Genomic DNA, 16,283 nt, shown 5'->3' with positions numbered 1-16,283 from the left:
ATCCACATTTCATTTAATTTGATTTCCTACCGTATTGGAGAGAAATGAAGAGGCACATTGCGGGTCTTTCATGCCAAGAACTCTGCTCATGTGTTTGCGTAATGATGCATTTAAAAGTTAATGACCAAGCGTATTGTTATAAAAGTTCACAGTGTTGCTGCAGATGAAGTATAACGTGGATAATATTTAATATTTTTTCATCAGGTTAGACATTGATTATTTATCACTCAAATCCCTTTCTCTACCTGTCTGTCGGTCGCGCATATCTGCCATGCTTGTAGTTTTTTAACACTTTTTATGCGTGTTTGTAGTTCTAATTGAATCCTCGTCCATAGTGCAATGTGTTGTGGGCAATATTAGCCGTTAAGAGTGTGCATCGATCTGCACTTCGAATTCTAACCGGAAGTAGTAGACCATCCTGGAATCTTTGGCATACTTTTTTAAACATACTATCCCTGTGTCCCAATGTGCATACTATCCACCCTATCTGCCCTAAATAGTATTGAAAATTACTAATATCACATAGAATTTAGGATGGCTAGTATGCACATTGGGACGCAGGCTATGATTTGGGACATACTAATTCTATTTTCGAATACTATTTAGGATGGATAATATGCGAATTGGGACGCAGCAAGTTTTCTATTAGCATATGCACACCGGCAGCACCATTTGGCGAAACGAAACGTGATTGGTTGCTTTACCTGTCAGTCATATGGCCTCTTGAGTGGGCCTTGGCCATCCAAAGCGGCCAAAAATTCCCAGACCTTCAGCCGTCAGTCTGAGGGTCTGGCTACGCGAGACTACGCGGCGCTGGGCTTCTCGTCCAGTGTGCAACCAGCTTGAGACGATGGCGAATGATCTGCAGATCCCGAGCACAACATCTAATCTCCGACAAACATCTAATCTTGTAAAATGTGTGGTAAGTACTGCCGCTCCATAGTATAAACAGAGTACATGCGATTGCGAATCTCGAAAATGAAAGTGAAACTAAAAAGTGATCGCGCAAAAAGCAGTTTCAGTGCTAGGAATAATAGCGGCTCCCTGATACCCACAATTTAGGCTATATACAGTATAATTACCCAATGATATAACTGCGAGAGAAAGTAGGCCACTGAAATATATATTTTCCTCCCATCTCGTATTTATTCCCTTTTGGGGTGACGTAGTACACGTCATTTTCTCTCCGAACACGATACTGGGATGCCGCGGATTGCGGGGGATATGGAGTGGGTGGGGTGGATCATGATGCTGGCTCAACATCGTGATGTCTATCAGCCATCGGCGATGGATGATGGCATCGTCTATCGGCCCAACCCTAATTCAGGGTAATGGTTTTCTCATTCAATGAAATACAAATTCTCTGTTACACCACAGTGTCATCCATTACACTGAATGACAGTATCACTGTATAAATAACAATTTTATATTTATTATTTTTATATTTACTTTATACTTATTTATATTACATATAAATGAGGAATGTTTAGCATTGACAAAATGTGTTAAACTTAATAATTATTCAATATTTGAATGCATTTTGGTATTGTTTAATTGATGAATTAATAATTGATAATTAATTTAATGAATTCTAATTGGCTGTCAATGCTTTTATCATTCATCAGCTGGAAAAAAAAAATAATAATCCAACAATATAAATGATTCCAACAATATTGTTTCTCTGTGCAGTTATTGTTAGTTGTGCTGTGGAATCTGCTATTCTCTTCTAAAGAAGTTGTTTTTTTTTTTTTTTTCACTTTTTTGAAATATATATATATTTTTTTTATATCTTTATCTTTATCCTTACCGTGCTTGGTGTGAACATGCCTTTAGCCAGGACAGAGAAGGGCATTGAGGATTGTAATTGTTGGAATAATAGCTTGCCAATAATTCTGGGCAGAGAGACCCCCTCACTACAGTATGTCAATAGCTCAAGAGAGATCACTGAGGTGATTCTCCACATCAAATACTCATCCTGATAATGTTATTTATGTTTGAAAACAGAAAGTATTAATAAATGTGACAAAAAAGTGACAAGCTAAGCAAGCATGGCATCATTCTGTTTCTGTAGTCAATTTATTAAAGATTATGTTTAAAACTATTTTAATGACACAGATTAATACTAAAAATATTTCAGTTATGGGAACAATGGCAATGTTATCTCTCTTTTTGGCAAATCGTCATTCAGAGTACCAAACCATGGTCATTCAGTGTAAAAATGAAACAATATACTTATTCTGACCTTGTATTAAAATACAAATAAGAATATATGATCATACTAAATTGTAATATATTTTAAATGATTTTCACTTCCTTACTAAAACTTCTTGCTGGCAAATTGGAAAACATAGTGGTTTGAAGGACATTAGCAAAGTATAAAGATTTAACAATTAAAGTTAATTGATATTTGAGGGCTGCATTGTGATGCTTAAATAGAGTTTTTCAATATGTCATCAAATGATTCATGTTTTAAATATGCCTAACAAGATTTTTTGGTATATAAATATTGTTACACTGAATGACATTTTAGTGCATGTCTTATGTCAAACATAGTAAAAAGTGCATGCTAATAATTCTTTTTTTGTTCAGAAAAATATAAACTTAAACAGGACACATTCTAATGTATGGGGGAAAAAACAAAACTTAAAGCTGAAACACCCTTTTCGTCTTTGACCCATATATGTGTGTGTGTGTGTGTGTATGTATGTATATATATATATATATATATATATATATAAGCAATGATTGTGAGCAAATGCTGAATGAAATTGATGAAAAAAGAGAGTTACACTGTTACAAAAATTTCTATTTCAAATAAATGCTGTTCTTTTGAATTAATTGTCAAAGAATCTGGAAGAAAAAAATCATGATTTCTGAAGGATCATGTGACACTGAAGACTGGAGTAATGACTGCCCTCAAAGGATATATATTTCATAATAGCAATGTTTTTACTGTATTTTATCAATTAAATGAATGAGAGACTTCTTAAAAAAACATTAAAACTATTTCTCTAACCTCAAACATTTGAACGGCAGATGCATGTATGTTCATTCAGTGAAGAATTTGTCAAACTGATTCAAACAGGTAATTGGTTTGTGTGTTTTTAGACCATTCTTTAAGGGTTACCATTGAAACCATTGTAATTTGTTTGTGAACTGGATTACACTGCTCACGCTGTATGTTTATTTGTATGCAGCCTGTGAGACACGTTTTTTTCACTAGATGTGTCATATGTTGATTCAGTAACTGCTCTGATGGATTCAGTGAGTTCATTCAGTGAATGATTCATCAGACTCATTTAAAGTAAGTCTTCTTGAGCGATGTATTAAAATAACTTGTTTGTTCATGAACTGGACTGCACTGTTTGCACTGTATATATGTTTGTAGTTTGTGTGTAGCCCATGAGAAGTGTTTTCTTGCCATTATTTTGTGGTAAATATTTGGTAAATTCAGTTGTGGTGCAGGGTGTAGGAAACACTGCCGTTATCACATCCTAGCTAGGATGTACAGTGGAGCTGCAGTTCAGAGAGGAGAACTATGCTGTCATAGTCATTTTCTATCAAGTTCAGACACAGTGGCTACACAACTTACATCAGACAGAAGTGCCAGTGACCAAACCGTGAATGAGACCTGAACTGTCACAAGTGGGTGTTCTCTGTTTAAAGAGTAAACACATCTCTGCTTTCTGACATCTCTGGCATACCAGTGTGTGTCCCACCCTTTACTCAGTGGATCACTCAATATGCCTTGTTCTTAACGTTCCAGACTTTCATCATCTGTAACTGCCAGTGTCCAGAGACAAACTGGAAAGTAACAAAAAAGATTTATTGAGCATGTGAATTTAATACGCAATTGAAGAACAGATTGTTTCAACCAAAGCGACATGCCTTTCTAACCTTATAACAAAATGTTCTGTCCTCACAAGGCTGCAGCAAAAGTGGGTTCTGTAGAAGCACTTGCATGGAATTCTGTATCCCGTTTACATAGATATCTTACATAGATGCAATGCATTACCAGTCAAAGAAGTCATGTCATCATTTTCTCTCTTTCATGTATTTCAAACATCTTTGACTTTATTTCTTCCTTGTCGCAGAAAAGATTCTGAAGACAGTTCCGGTCTGGGACTGAAGCTTTTTAGCTTAAGATGGAAAAAAAAAAATGTACTTCATGACTCATGAGTCTTCTGAAGACATACAAGCTTTGTGTGACAAAGAGACCAACATTTACATCATTCACTGATAACCTTCCACCCCAGAGAGTTGTTAAACATTCAAGACAGTCAGTATGTTGAATTTTAGAGCTGAATCAATTAGATCTATGAATGAATCATTCAACTCAAAAGAAGGTTTTATTCATGAATTCGACATCACTACCTTTCTTATGAAATCTCTTGAGAACCAGGGTGTAAAAGTATGATGTGAATAATGGCTTCATGTTATTTCATAAATATGGACCATTTCATAGCACTTTCATCTGACGTTTGTGACCTTTTTGAAGCTTGAAGTCTTTAAACCCTCCTCTATGAAATAGCATCGGAAAGAACTATTTGTTTTTTCTTTTCTGCTAAACAGAAGAAAGATATACAGGTTTGAAATTACATGAGACTGAATAAATTATGTCCAGATTTTCGTTGTTGGTTGAATCTCTTTAAGTTCTAGTTGAACAGCTATATCAAGATTAACAAAGTGTTTTGAACGAAAGAGAGTAACGCAAGCTTTCTGAACCTACAGAGCTATCAGAAGTAGTTGCTTTTCTTTGGAAGGAACAAGTTCCACTCCTTGTGTTCAAACTTTGCAAACTCAGGTGAGGCTCTTATTCAGTCCAACACCAGTTAAAACTCAGAAAACCATCCATCTGGGAACACAAACATTCTTCACCAAATATTGGCTGAACTCAGTGACTTCAGCTTCAGCATCTCAGCTTGAAATCAGGTAACATTTGGATCATAACATGCTGTCCTGATTTTAACTGTTAACTCAGTTCTGCTTGTGTTTTTACAGCTAAAGGATTTTAGCCATGCGAAAACTAATTTTCCCCTTACATGAACCTATGTGTCTCTAAATGCACTTAAAATGCACCAAAAAATATTTCACAATGTTCTGTTTTTACTGTCAAGACTTCCATTACACAAAGCATTATCTAAAGCGACAAAGAGAGGCTGGAGAAAACAGATGCTTCGATATTTTGGATTAGACTCAAATCCCCACTTTACATTTAATAAGACTCTTGTCCTTTCTTAAAATGAAAGGCCTTTACTTCATCTCCAGTATGATTTGTTAAGTATTTGCGAAAAAAGATGCTTCAGTTATACCGAAGAGGGCATGTTGGGGATTTATATCCAGAAAAAAAGGTTGCCTTTGATTGAAAAAGAAACCAAGCCAGTTCCTTCCCCCTGAGAAGTGCACCCGTACACAAGAGTTGTATTCACTAATAGTTATTGATGTACTTTGTTGATTCAGCCGAGGACTTGCCTGTTGCAGAGTCTTGACCCCTGAGCTGTTTTGGTATATGGTTTGAGGTTGAGGAGGGGAGGTGTTGGAGGATATGCAGAGGCAATTTATTTCTTTAGGTCTGCTTCAGGAGAGGCCAGAGTCTAGCAAATCCAGCCGTGTGTGTTTGGCTGCTTTTATTGATTTATTAATATATTTATACATTTTTAATTATGACCAGCTTAAAGCCACATTTTCTGTTGTCATTGCTCTGGACAGTGGGGCCTGTTCACCAGCAGCTTGAGTTTTATTTAGAGTTAAACATGCAGGTCTTGCCACCACTCAAAGTAATAGGTAAATGTTTGCTTTGGGTGCTTTTTCAGATCGGCACAAAATGAAATGAATGATTCTGATTTGATTTGCATGTTGTCTTTTCGAATTAGATTTGAAATGACGTCACATACTATTCCTTTTTCTTTTTTCAGAGTTCGTTTGGGCTTGCCACATACATAAATTTTGAAAAATCGTGCAAACATTGGCATACTGTTGCTCAAGTATCTATTTTCAGTTTATTCTCTATTTATTATCTTTTTCTTCACTCCGTTTATTTTGAATTTTCTTCCTTAAAATACAGAGATTCCTCTTTTCCTCTCTGGCTTAGATGACTTGTGAATTTTTCTCTTTTTTTTCTCCCAGTGAAAGAAATTAACTGGTGTAACTTTTTAAAAGTTCCTTTTAAAGGAGGGATGAAAATGGCAGGTAATGATGACGAAGGTTTACACACATTTCTAAACCAAACACACCTTTAAACAACATGGCGGGTGAAAGGTACCAGTGTGTCGGCTGAATCCACGCTGTTTTGAAAGTGGCAGTACCTTTTTTTAAATAAAGCACGTTCATACTGGTTCCTTAAGAAGTTTAGACTGGAGTGCCGTCTTAGAAAACTAGACCCCTTCAGCTGAATCCCATATGTTTGTTTTGGCCCATTGCTGGTGTCTGCTTGGCGGGCACTGATGCTGGGGATATTAAACTGATGGAACACAGGACTCTTGATCCCTTTCGAGGGCTGCAGTTTAGGTAAAGGCAAGAGGCTCTGTCCATCCACCTGTGATTGTCCACTCCACATAGCCAGCTGCTCGTTGGTTGGTGTTGCAAATGGAGCGGTAATAGTGTTGACCACCCTGTCCTCCATGTCTCTCCCTGCCACTGTCACCTCAGAGATGTGTTTAATGTTTTTAATGAGGGCTGAGTATAAAAGTGGGTTATTGGGAATGGCAGTAGTTCATTGAACATGATAAGCTGCGATATTTTCTGATCACAGTGTCTAGCCACAGCCTTATAATGGAGGACTGTTTGTTTTCTGTGTAGTCCAGTGAAATGGTTTCTTGGAAGAACATTTTAATGTTAATGAAACTTTGATTTCTGTTTCAACATTCTCTAAAATAGTTTCCTTCAATACAAAGAGCCTAAGCACTTGTGTATTAGAAAGAAAAAAAAATATTTACGAAACATAAAATACATTTATAAAGATAAAAATATGTCCCAATTATTTAATACTTATTTTATTATTATCAATCATTTTACCAGTGTTTCATTACTGTACCCTTATTAGGTATGCATTATGTACAATACCACACTTTGAAATACCACAGCCTTGAAAGTTTTGTCTTTTTTTTTTTTTTAAATTTCCTCCACCTATGATGTTCTTAGGCTGAATCACACTCTTTATTTTTCTCCTTATTTTATCTTCCTCTTGTCCAGAAGTATTTTCCAAACAAACAATTTGTACTTGAGGTACTGTATGTGATGCCTCAGATTGACAAATGATAAATGTTCACTTCTAAAAAATAATATCTGAAGTATAAGCAATAATGTCTCTGCTAAAAATACAACCTTAGACCAGCATGAAGTTCCTGGTTAAGCCTGTTTTGGTGTTTGTATTGTTGGTGGATCACCATGGCCATTATAATGATGCTGGTTGGCCATAGAAGTCTTGCTAGTTAAATTAGTTCAGAGGTCTGGTCTGGATACCAATATCTAACATAACATGACCAACTCTCCTAGGGTTTTCAGCAGGTGTATGGAAAATAATAGCTGAAGGGCTTTAATTAAAACCTCCTGAGCTCTCACAGTGTTATCTGCCATTGGCAGACATATTATTCAATATTTCTTTCTTTTATCATTTAAAAAAAAAACATTAACATACATTGACCTCCAAAAGTTTGGAAACACCTCAGGCAAAGTGCACAATCTCAGCATAAATCCTTATTTTGTTACGTAAGCAACTTGCAATCATTGAAGAACAGCAATAATTATTATTTTTTTCATAGTAATGGCCATGTATACCTGTCAGACAGACTTTTGGTTGTGGTGCCTGATTACTAGATTACATTGATCTAGGTTTCATTTTTGATTATTATTTTTAGGTGACCTTTAGCTTTATTGATTGATGATTAAGTTAAGGTCAGTGTACAATGGACCAAACAATAAAGTTTAGGGTTAGATTTGAGTATTTGCCTATATTTACATACACACTAAGGCAGCAGCATTTTACACGGTTAAAAATCAGTTGGGAACAATGCTCTCTTGCACTCCACTGTCATCAGGGAATTATTCCTGCAATAAATGGGCAAGAATTCACTTTTAATTTAAGTGATTAAAGTGCAAAGATATCTCTCTCATTCAAACAGCTTGGCTCAGGTGGTCAGTGCCGTGACCTGTGTGTCTGCAGGGAAGAATCATGGGTTTGGAACACTTATGTTTGGCACATACTGATTCTTTACTCTTGCACCTGCAGTGCACGGCATATTTATATGCCTCGGGTAGTTTGAAAAAGACTGGGTATGAGTTTTTATAATAATACATAAAGATCTAGTGTTATTGTGACAGAGCAATTCATAGCTTTAGAAATCTTGTTATACCTTGGTTGCATTTGAAAAAGTCTTATAAGCAAAAACTGACTATTGAGGCATAGAGTTAATCGGAAATGGATTGAGGCAGCAGGCATTGAGAAAGGTAAACTGTGTGTTCTTGAGTGCACAGGATGGCGCTGAGAAGGGATGGCCAGGTTATGACTAGGGAAGAGTAGAGAGAGAGAGAGAGAGAGAGAGTGCTAGTCTTTCAGTACATTCCAAAGCATGGCCTTTGAGAGGCTGTTCTGTGTCCAGGAGGCCGGCTCTGGGGCTGGAGGTAAAACTGAGAGGCTGTTTCGAAAGAGCAAGCAGGTCGGTCCATGTGCAAATACACACACACACACACTTGAAGTACTGTACATTTGAACACTCGCGTGCACAGAGACAAATACACAGTTGAGCATATGAACTCATATAGTATATTAATTTGACAGATTCTGAATGATTTTGTTTAGTACAGTAAATAAAACACAAAGAATGTAGGAATATACAGTGGAGTCCAATGGTGAAAATGCTGCTATTTTAGTATTTTAGTATTTTTATTTTTATTTCAATATTTCAATATTTATTGGATTATCAGTATGGCAATTTGAGAGAAACGTTGAATTGTTAAAATATATGTTTTTCATTCCTTGTTGTTTTCTTTTTCATTATATATGATAATTAATTTTTTCACAATACCAAAACTTTGAATTTCAATTATATTTTTTTATATTTTCAGATCTAAATTATTCCCACTTTGTTGATTTCTGAATAATTTGTGTAATTTTGTTTCAGGGAAAATGTAATTAGTTTATTGAGTTATGTAGGAAAAGCTAATTTTGTTTACAACTGTGTGATGGTGCATTTTGTATCCTGAAAGCATTTTTGAATTAAAGATGCCTTTGATTTTGAAACTAATAGGAGGCTGAGAAGAAAGCAGAGATGACAAATGCATCAAACATTGAGCTCTCTCTGGTGTTTTGATTTGTTATCGGGGCTTCCAAAAAATAATTGGTTGTGAAGGCACATCCTGGATTTAGTTTTATCAGCATAATTTGATAGACTTTTCATGAAGCTGAAGTCTGTAACTTTTTTTGTTTAAAAATTATCCGAAATCAGTTTTTACAAGTACATAACCAGCCAGTGTTTAAAACCATCTCCTTAGCTTGATTCACAACGGTAATCTTATAATAATGTTTTCTAATATGAGAGATACTGGTAGGAATTCACGGGGAATTCGAGCATGTCGCCGTGTCATTACATCACATCTGTAAACATTAAGAAGGCTATCGCATGTGAGGATGCTGCAGGTGGCGGATCATTCATAGCCTTTTCTCACAGCAGCTGGAATAATTAAATTTATAATTTTGATGGTGGATTGTAATCCAGAAAGGATGTGTTTATGAAACACATGTGACTGAAAGTAAATTATATTCCAGTTTTAAATGTGCATCTGATTACAGATAGCCTATGTGGGATTACACAAGATTTGTATTTTATAGAGAACCAGTTCTAAAGAAGAAGAATTTGCTTTTTGGGTTAAAATAATTTCTTTATATGAAATTTGAATGGTATGACAATTAGAGATTAGACTGTACATCTTTGAAATCGAATTGAAATCTACACGCTAATACACACTACATACACATAGTTACGCAATGCTGATGTTGTTAACGTTAACAATTTGAGAAAAAAGTATAACAATAATAATAATTTGCATGGTTTGATGTGATATGAGCTAAACGATTGTTAGATTTAATCACCATTAGTAGTGTGATTTATTGTAATGCTTTTTTCCTCATATGGTTAGAACAAAGGTGGCAGACTTGTTACTAAGGGTAAACGTACCTATTAAGCTCACCAAAATCTACATTGAGACAATTTTAGTGCACAAGATACTGGTTTCAGTACAAAAAGTTGTTAAAATAAAATATTAATCTCTCACACAAAAATATTAAATTTTATTTTAAATGACAAAAGCATTTCAATTAAGATATACATCATTAAATTCAAAACGTCTGGCTGTACTTAATGGGTACATTTTTGTACCCTTTAAGCACACCCCTGTTCCCATTAAGCTCACATCATGTTTTATTAAAAAAAAGTATTGTTTATTTTAAAGAAGTTTTTTAAAGAATAATTGTAAAAATATATATTTTTTGAAGGTACAAAGTCAATCACAAAAAAAACAGAACACTAAAATCAAGCAACAAGGCATTCAAGTCGATCAGTTATATATTCATAATGAAGTGTCATCTAAGAACATCTATACTAGTCCACGTTCAGCAAAGTAACATATTCAAAAATCAAATAAAACAAACCAATAAAACATTTAATTCATGGGGATGAGCACAGAAACTAGCCTCATTATGACACCTCTTTTTAAATAGATGTCAACTTATCTATAGTCTCTTATGGCTGGAATACACTGCACAATTTTTGCCCCGATTTTCCACAGATTTACAGTCTGGAAAAGTTGATGCTAGTTGCCAAAGATCAGAGCCAGTCTGCAGATATGAGTTGACAGAATCCATTAACCTTAATTTAAAGTGACAACCATCAGTTAATATGTTAAGTCTGTTTATGAAGTATTTACATGGAAGAGCTTAAAGAGAGCACACTGAGCTTAATTGGAGCAGCAACAATTTTTAATAAATTTCATGTAATATTTATTAAAATGACAGGATTTTGCTAAATAAATAGTCTAGGTCATGTATCATACTTTAATACGAACAACTATTATTAACAATATCTATGAAATTATACTTTTTCTTATTGATGTCACACTGAAGCTGTGTGATTTTCATAGTAGTGCACCCTTTAAGCTCACCTTACAATAATATGAAATCTTTAAAAATTACAGCACTGTAAAAACACAGACCAGCAATAAACTGTCAATTTATAATATTATGGATGTAAAAGTACAAGCCAGTAATGCCTGAGAAGTAATATGTTAGCGTAGAACACAATCTTATACAGCTAACTGTGTTCTGTAGCATCTGCACTATGTTGCTAAAACTATCTTTTGGATCTAATGTAATTATTTCCCACATCAAAGTTCCAGGTTATAATATGCAAAAGTCTGAACATTAATCTCTTAATTTTACAATAAGTAGTGAAACTTACCCAAAATAAAGGCTTAAACATCTAAAAAATGCACATTTAAGGGGCTCCTCTTTTGGTGAAAGTTTTCAGACAGCTTTCAAAATGGCCGTTAGACAGTGTGCACATATGGAGACCCATATCTCAGTGTGCAATGATCTGACTGACTTGAAATTATAGGAGGTTTATAGTAACAAACATATCAATCGGTTAAGACATCAAGTAGGATAATAAATTATAATTTTTTTTTTATAATCTGATCTCAAAAATGGAAGTGTGCTTAATGGGTACGTGAGCTTAATAGGTACGTTTACCCTATTTTTATTTTATAAAAATTTATTTGAAAAGGGACCATGTACAATTTCCATTGTATCGTATTGCATCGAATCGCATTGTGTTGAATCGAATAGAATTGAAATCGAATCGCACTGCATCGTAATAGGGGTGAATCGTATTGCATCGCATCACATCGCTAGCTGCTTCATATGTATCTTCAATATATCGTATCATTGGCTATGCATCGAGATGCGTATCGCATCATCCTCAGTTATAGAGATGCACATCCCTATTCCATGCAGTAGTAAAAACACTGTATTCAAATGATAAATTAATGAAAAGAGAAATAACAGGAGCTAAAGTATCTCTATGAGTTTTAAGAAACTTAGCGTCAAATTGATGAACATCCCTACATTTAGCATTTCTTAATGAGCTAATAACTTTATTAACCTGTGTTTCATTAGTCATGGCTAGGTTAAAACCTTGGCTATCAGTATCAGACGGTAGAATATTTCTTTCCCTTTTTGGAAAATGTTCCCCCAGTTCACTAACAGAATTAATAATAAAATTTTTTTTAATGTAGTAGTGATGGAATAATCATCTAGAATTAACATTTTTCCAAATCAATTACTTGTTCAGATGACAATATCCAGTGAAAATTCTTATTTGAGTCATATATTCCAAGATGTAGGCTAGAATTTGTGATTCCGAAGTACAGTATCCGGTGCAGTGACTGATAGCCACACATACTCCACCTACTCCAAAACATTATCATCCACGCTGGAGCCATGCCAGTGCACAACCCATGCAAAGAAGATAATTCTGCAAATAACTGCAGTTGCAGGTTTCAAACAGAGATGGTGGCAAAGAGGCTAAACTTACGTACTGCAACTGTAAAGGGGTGGTTTACTGTTTTTTTTTTTTTTTCTAGGCTTGATTGTGTTTATGGGGTGAAGTCTAACATGTGTTAATGCTTCATTTAAAAAAAAAAAAAAAAAAAATATATATATATATATATATATATATATATACAGTGCCCTCCAAAAGTATTGGAACAGTGAAGACAAAATTGTTCTGTTGGCTGTGGAGTCAAGACATTTGCAAATATGATGAAAAGATGAATATGAGAAAAAACTACAGAATGTCACATTTTATTATTAGCCGTTTCAACACATACGTGTTTTACCAAATAAAAAGAATAGCACTTTTAGAGTTCATCCCACTCATTGATGTGAGCATAAGTATTGGGACAGTTGAACATAAGGCAGATATAAAAGATTAAAAGCTATTATTTAGTTGCAGATCCCTTGCGCGCAATCACAGCAGTGAGTCTGTGACCCATAAACATCACCAGACTCTTGGTCTCATCCTTTGAATTACTTTTCCCAGCCTTTAATGCAGCCAATTCCAATTGTTGCTTGTTTTGGGGAGTTTCTGCCTTTACTCTCCTCTTCAGCTGGTGAAATTCATGTTCAATCGGATTTAATTCTGGAGATTGACTTGGGCAATCTAAGACTTTCCATTTCTTTGCCCTTATAAATTCCTTGACTGAACTGGCAGGGTGTTTTGGGTCATTGTCCTGATGCAATATGAAGCACTTCCCAATGAATCTGGTGGCATTTTCTTGAATATTGGTAGGCAAGATGGTTTTGTACCCTTCTAAATTCATTCTGCTACTGTCATCATACATTAAGTCATCAGTAAAGTTGAAAGGGCCTGTTCCAGAGGCAGCCATGCGTGCCCATGCCATGACACCACCTCCACCATGCTTTACAGATGAGGCTGTATGCTTGGGATCATTTGCAGTTCCCTTTTTTTCTCCACAGTTTTGCTTTCCCATCACTTCGATAAAGGTTCATCTTTGTCTCATCGGTCCATAAACACAGTTCCAAAACTCTTCTGGCTCACCTTTGTGCTTTTTTGCAAACTCTAATCTTGCCTTTCTATTTTTGGAGCTGGTCAGAGGTTTGTATCTTGTTGTGTAGCATCTGTAATTCTGTGTCAAAGTCTCCGGAGGACAGTAGATTGTCAGAGCATGAGCCCCAGCTTTCTGGAAGTTGTTGGTGATTTTACAGACATGGCTTTTAGGGTTCATTTTCACAGCTTTTATGATTTGTCTGTCATCAACTACTGTTGTTTTCTCAGCCGATCAGGTAGTTGTTGGTTGCTGGTGTCTCTGGTGGTTTCCAAACTCTTGATTTTTCTATGCCCTTTGTTTTTGCTATAGTTCTAATTGACTTCCTCTTTTCTTTTAGCATCCAAATTGCTTGGTTTTCTCTCAAAGTCAGCTCTCTCATCTTCATCCTGGTTTGTGTGTGTCATCATCGAATGCAAGATTCAGAATGCAGAAGTAATGGATATAACTGATACAACACATTCCCTGCTTTTAATATCTGAAGAATCAATGCAACAGGACACAGCTGATCACTTAGAAAGACCTGTGAGGCAACTGTTCCAATACTTATGCTCACATTAGATAGGGGGATGAACGTGCTGAACTTCTTAGCTGGTAAAACATCTGTGTTGAATCACCTAATAATAAAATGTGGCATTCTGTAGTTTTGTCTCATATTCATCTTTTAATCATATTTGTAAATGTTTTGACTCTACACCCAACAGAGCAATTTTGTCTTTACTGTTCCAATACTTTTGGAGGGCACTGTATATATATATATATATATATATATATATACACACAGGTATATATATATACAGGTATATATATATATATATATATAAACATTATTTTTCACATAATTTATCTTTAGTTTACACCTCTCTGTCCCTTCTCCTATGAACTCTCTGATAATTTCTTGGTTTTATAAAGCCCCTTCCTCAGAAATACGCAATGGGCTCAGATTGGTTAGCTGGCCAAGTTTGTTGTGATTTGCAAAACCGCCTAGTGTGCATGCAGAAATGTCAAGACCCTCACCTCAGTGGCATGCACTCCAGTTGTATTGTAAACAATAGCGTTGTCGATATTGCTTATCAATTTGAGCCTGATTGAGACCCAGAGAATATTAGTGAAGAGGAGCACGCAGAACCTGTGCAAGCACGGCTCTTACAGGGCGTTTCAGAAGGGTATGTTTTTTGTTTGTTTGTTGTTGTTTCATGCTTTTAAATATGCAGTTATTTGTAATTGCTACTGCTTATGTTAGCTTCTAATATATGGTTTTATCCTGATTAAAGCTTTAATAAAGCAGAATACATGATTGCGTTGTAGCATTTTTGTTACAGTAAGAAGTGTTTGCCAGCAAGTATTGCTCGCTACCATGACAACCATGTTTAACGCTTCTGTGTGAAAAATATCTGTCTGTCTATATACATAAAGTGTATAATTGGAACACAGTTAATTGATGGAACTGACGAGTTGATGATCTGAATGAGAGAGAGAGATGCAGATGCAGAGCAGAGCGTGTGCAGACCGGGGTGACGCAAGGAACAGGATTAGAACATTGATTTTGAAACTTGTGAATTAGGGCTGTGCAATTAATCGCATGCGATTGTCATGCGCATCTCGTCAGTAAAGCCGGTTCTGTGATTAGTAGTAATCACAGTACTATGTAGTCACAGTAATCACAGTATACTACACAGTATTAGTGGTACTACGTCTCTGTGTATTAAATGTCGTTCCATATGAAAGCACGTGATGGAGATTTACTACTAATCACAGAACCGGCTTTACTGACGAGATGCACATGACAATCGCATGCGATGAATTGCACAGCCCTATTGTGAATCCATTAGAATCGTGAGAAGACAGAATCGTGATTCATATATGAATAGATTTTTTCGTGCACCCCTAGTTTTGACGGCATGGCAACAACTCTTACAACGCAACATGGCCTCGCCCTCTTTGTTGCGTGTCCTGGGGGCGGCGTATATGTAACTTTCAGGGTATGTGATGTCGCCATCCCGGGAAATAGCTCGTTGTAGTCCCTACCAGCCATAACTGTAGGTATTAAACTGCCATAAACAATATCTTTGTTTGCATTGAACTTTCAGCGTTGTAACTTCTTATTTTTGTTTTTCCAAGGCTGGTATGATTCGAACTGATTCCGATGAGTACTTCATTGAGCCTCTGGAGCGAGGAACACAGGAACACGAGGAGAGGGGAAGAGTGCATGTGGTGTACCGAAGGTCTGCAGTATTGAAAGCGCCTTCAGATATCTCTTTGGATTACCAGCCAATCGGTACGTACCACTGGATTATTGAAGACTTTTGTGCATCTGTTCAATCTAGCCTTGTTCCATTTCCTGCGTTTGCCCTAGGCTTAGGATTTTTCACAGGCTTCTGTTGTAAATCATTTAATAATGTTTAATTTGTCAGACAAGGAACCACTGAACCATTGTTGCTGTTGATTGATGATTGCTAAATTTAATTAACAGTCAACATTGTAATGAAGGCCTCAGGGGTCAGCAACCTTTTTGACATAAAATGTCTTTTTTTTTTTTCACCTTCCCAATTTATTAATTTATATTTATTTACAATACACTATACAGTATATATTATGATACTGGTAGAATATTGCATGACGGTTGTAACTGTTGTATAAAAATATAAATGCCTAGCTGAATTGTT

At 35.7% G+C, this 16,283-nt stretch overlaps 1 protein-coding gene across 2 annotated transcripts in view; it reads left to right on the top strand.

The window, feature by feature from the left end:
- adamts3 (ADAM metallopeptidase with thrombospondin type 1 motif, 3) overlaps positions 1-16,283 on the top strand; it is a 123,239-nt gene that overhangs the window by 10,728 nt on the left and 96,228 nt on the right. For both annotated transcript variants that reach the window (XM_058777269.1, XM_058777268.1), the window contains one exon: positions 15,739-15,895. In XM_058777269.1, coding sequence (XP_058633252.1) covers positions 15,739-15,895 — 157 coding nt within the window. The remainder of the gene's footprint in view (positions 1-15,738; positions 15,896-16,283) is intronic.

The sequence above is a fragment of the Onychostoma macrolepis genome, chromosome 05 (assembly GCF_012432095.1).
Source record: "Onychostoma macrolepis isolate SWU-2019 chromosome 05, ASM1243209v1, whole genome shotgun sequence".
NCBI classification, from domain to species: Eukaryota; Metazoa; Chordata; class Actinopteri; order Cypriniformes; family Cyprinidae; genus Onychostoma; species Onychostoma macrolepis.
The sequence above is the reverse complement of the archived record's forward strand: the minus strand, read 5'-3'. Positions and strand labels throughout refer to the sequence as shown.